Source organism: Aplysia californica, unplaced genomic scaffold (assembly GCF_000002075.1).
Source record: "Aplysia californica isolate F4 #8 unplaced genomic scaffold, AplCal3.0 scaffold00020, whole genome shotgun sequence".
NCBI classification, from domain to species: Eukaryota; Metazoa; Mollusca; class Gastropoda; order Aplysiida; family Aplysiidae; genus Aplysia; species Aplysia californica.
This window is the reverse complement of record NW_004797290.1, coordinates 1,805,975-1,807,958: the sequence shown is the minus strand read 5'-3', so window position 1 is coordinate 1,807,958 and position 1,984 is coordinate 1,805,975. Positions and strand designations below refer to the sequence as shown.

The window sequence follows — 1,984 nt, the reverse complement described above, 5'->3', positions numbered from 1 at the left end:
GAGAGAGAGAGAGAGAGAGAGAGAGAGAGAGAAAGAAAGAGACAGAGAGAGAGAAAGGGAGAGAGAGCGAGAGGGACACTGGTAAACGAGTAGTTTTGCTGAAAATAAACTTATTCTACCTTTAATTACTGTGGTATTCTTTCAGATCTCTATAAATGAAGTAATGATCGATCCATGTGTCAATTAGTTTTTTAGAAGAATGTATTAGGTAAAAAATAACTCTTAAAGCTTACAGCCGAGGATGGCAGGGGAGTTGCCTAAAATATATGATAGAATACACAGACCTCCTTCTTTGTTAAAGGCCTATAATTATAGTAACCTAAACACAGCGACGGCACTACATTTTCTAATGACATGACAGCATCCCTCAGTGTGTCGTAGTAGCAGTGATTACCACGCGTGAATGTTTTCGCACCTTGCTCAGGGCAATACGCAAAACAATGCACTGTTTTTATGGAGCGCCGCCACGACTGTTACTGTAAACCCTCTCTGGTATTATATATAATATATATATATATAATGCAGCATTTGTTGTACCCTAAGTCTAGATCTAATCTAGTCTGGGGAAGCTTGAATACAGGATCAGTTATCCCTATGGAGTAACGAAAAATAACACAGTATATGATTCAGACATACACTCAAAGCTATACCTGGGTCATGGGGATATTTGTGAAGATTGAATAGGCCTAGATTCGATCTACCTTTGAGAAGGAGTTCCTCAATTTTTTAAAGGATTTTAGGCTATCGATCAACATACCTTTGTCAGCTGAGCTATCTTTTTTGACATCTTCAAATGCATGTCTTGTGTCACTTCAGCATCTTTTTGAGACGCTTGGGGTAAACCTCCAAATTTTCCACTTTGAAAATGGTTGTATGACATCTTTGCTCCTGACGCCATGTTCAACTTCAACACAATTTTACGCTACTGTACTACTGTGCAAACCAAAAACAAATTAGACCACAGCAAAAACAAATGTAAATAACTCTTCTATCACAGCGTGTTGCAACCAAAACTAAAGCTTTTTGTTTACATCTACATCAAATGTTTACTAAAAAGTATTTATTTTAGGCCATCTCCGAATATGGGAAGTTATGTGAAGATTATAAAATTTGTATTGGCGAATTGACAGAACGTCCTCCATATTCCGCCATCTTTCTTGTTGTCAATGTAAGCCATATAGAAAAATATTCATCCGCACTTCCGGCCACCTTAGTAACAAGGTTAAACATAATAATATTGTTTAATGCTTTGTAAATTTCAAAGTTTTATTTTGGACAAAATCATCCTTTAATAAATTAGCTCCAGGAACGTTATTATTCCCTGATAAATGTTGCCTAAAGAGGGCAAAAGCAAATTCTTAAAAACCCAATTACAACAAAAATAATTACGATGCGATACAGTTTTGTAATGAGAATATTTATCTTTATAGTTTTCGTTCGCATTAAAATAATTACATTACACAAACTTCCAGCAGTGGTTAATCCACCATAGCCGGCCTACTTATGGGGACTACTAACATTTTGTTTTGTTGAGGTTTACTATTCCAGCAAATCTTGCTTTTTCCCTCTTTCTCTTTCCCTCCCTCCTCCCCCCGCCCCCTCTTCCCCTCTTCATAATTTTAATTCCTCCACCTCCCCTTTCTCTTATAAGAAGTCAGCATTGGGACGAACTAGGCCTACGTCGGGAAGTTCATTTTTAATAATAATAATAATAATAAATTGCATTTATATAGCGTATTTCCACAAAGAGGTGCTCAATACGCTGTACAATAATACAAAGAACATATGAAGCGCACAGCTCCTATCGTAATCCTCTCTCTCTCTCTCTCTCTCTCTCTCTCTCTCTCTCTCTCTCTCTCTCTCTCTCTCTCTGTCTCTCTCTCCTGTACAGCATTGAGTAAAGACAACCTTACAAAACTTACACAGACACCTTCATACTCATTGATGACATCACACAGTCACAGACATAAATTGGTACAGAACA

The 1,984-nt window shown here is 37.3% G+C and overlaps 1 protein-coding gene across 1 annotated transcript in view; it reads right to left on the bottom strand.

Moving 5' to 3' along the window:
* LOC101858379 (protein FAM184A) overlaps window positions 1-1,159 on the bottom strand; it is an 11,819-nt gene extending 10,660 nt beyond the window's left edge. The window contains exon 1 of the mRNA XM_013087151.2: window positions 758-1,159. Within this exon, the coding sequence (XP_012942605.1) occupies window positions 758-898 (141 nt within the window). The 5' untranslated portion in view covers window positions 899-1,159. The remainder of the gene's footprint in view (window positions 1-757) is intronic.
* Window positions 1,160-1,984: the final 825 nt, after the last annotated feature.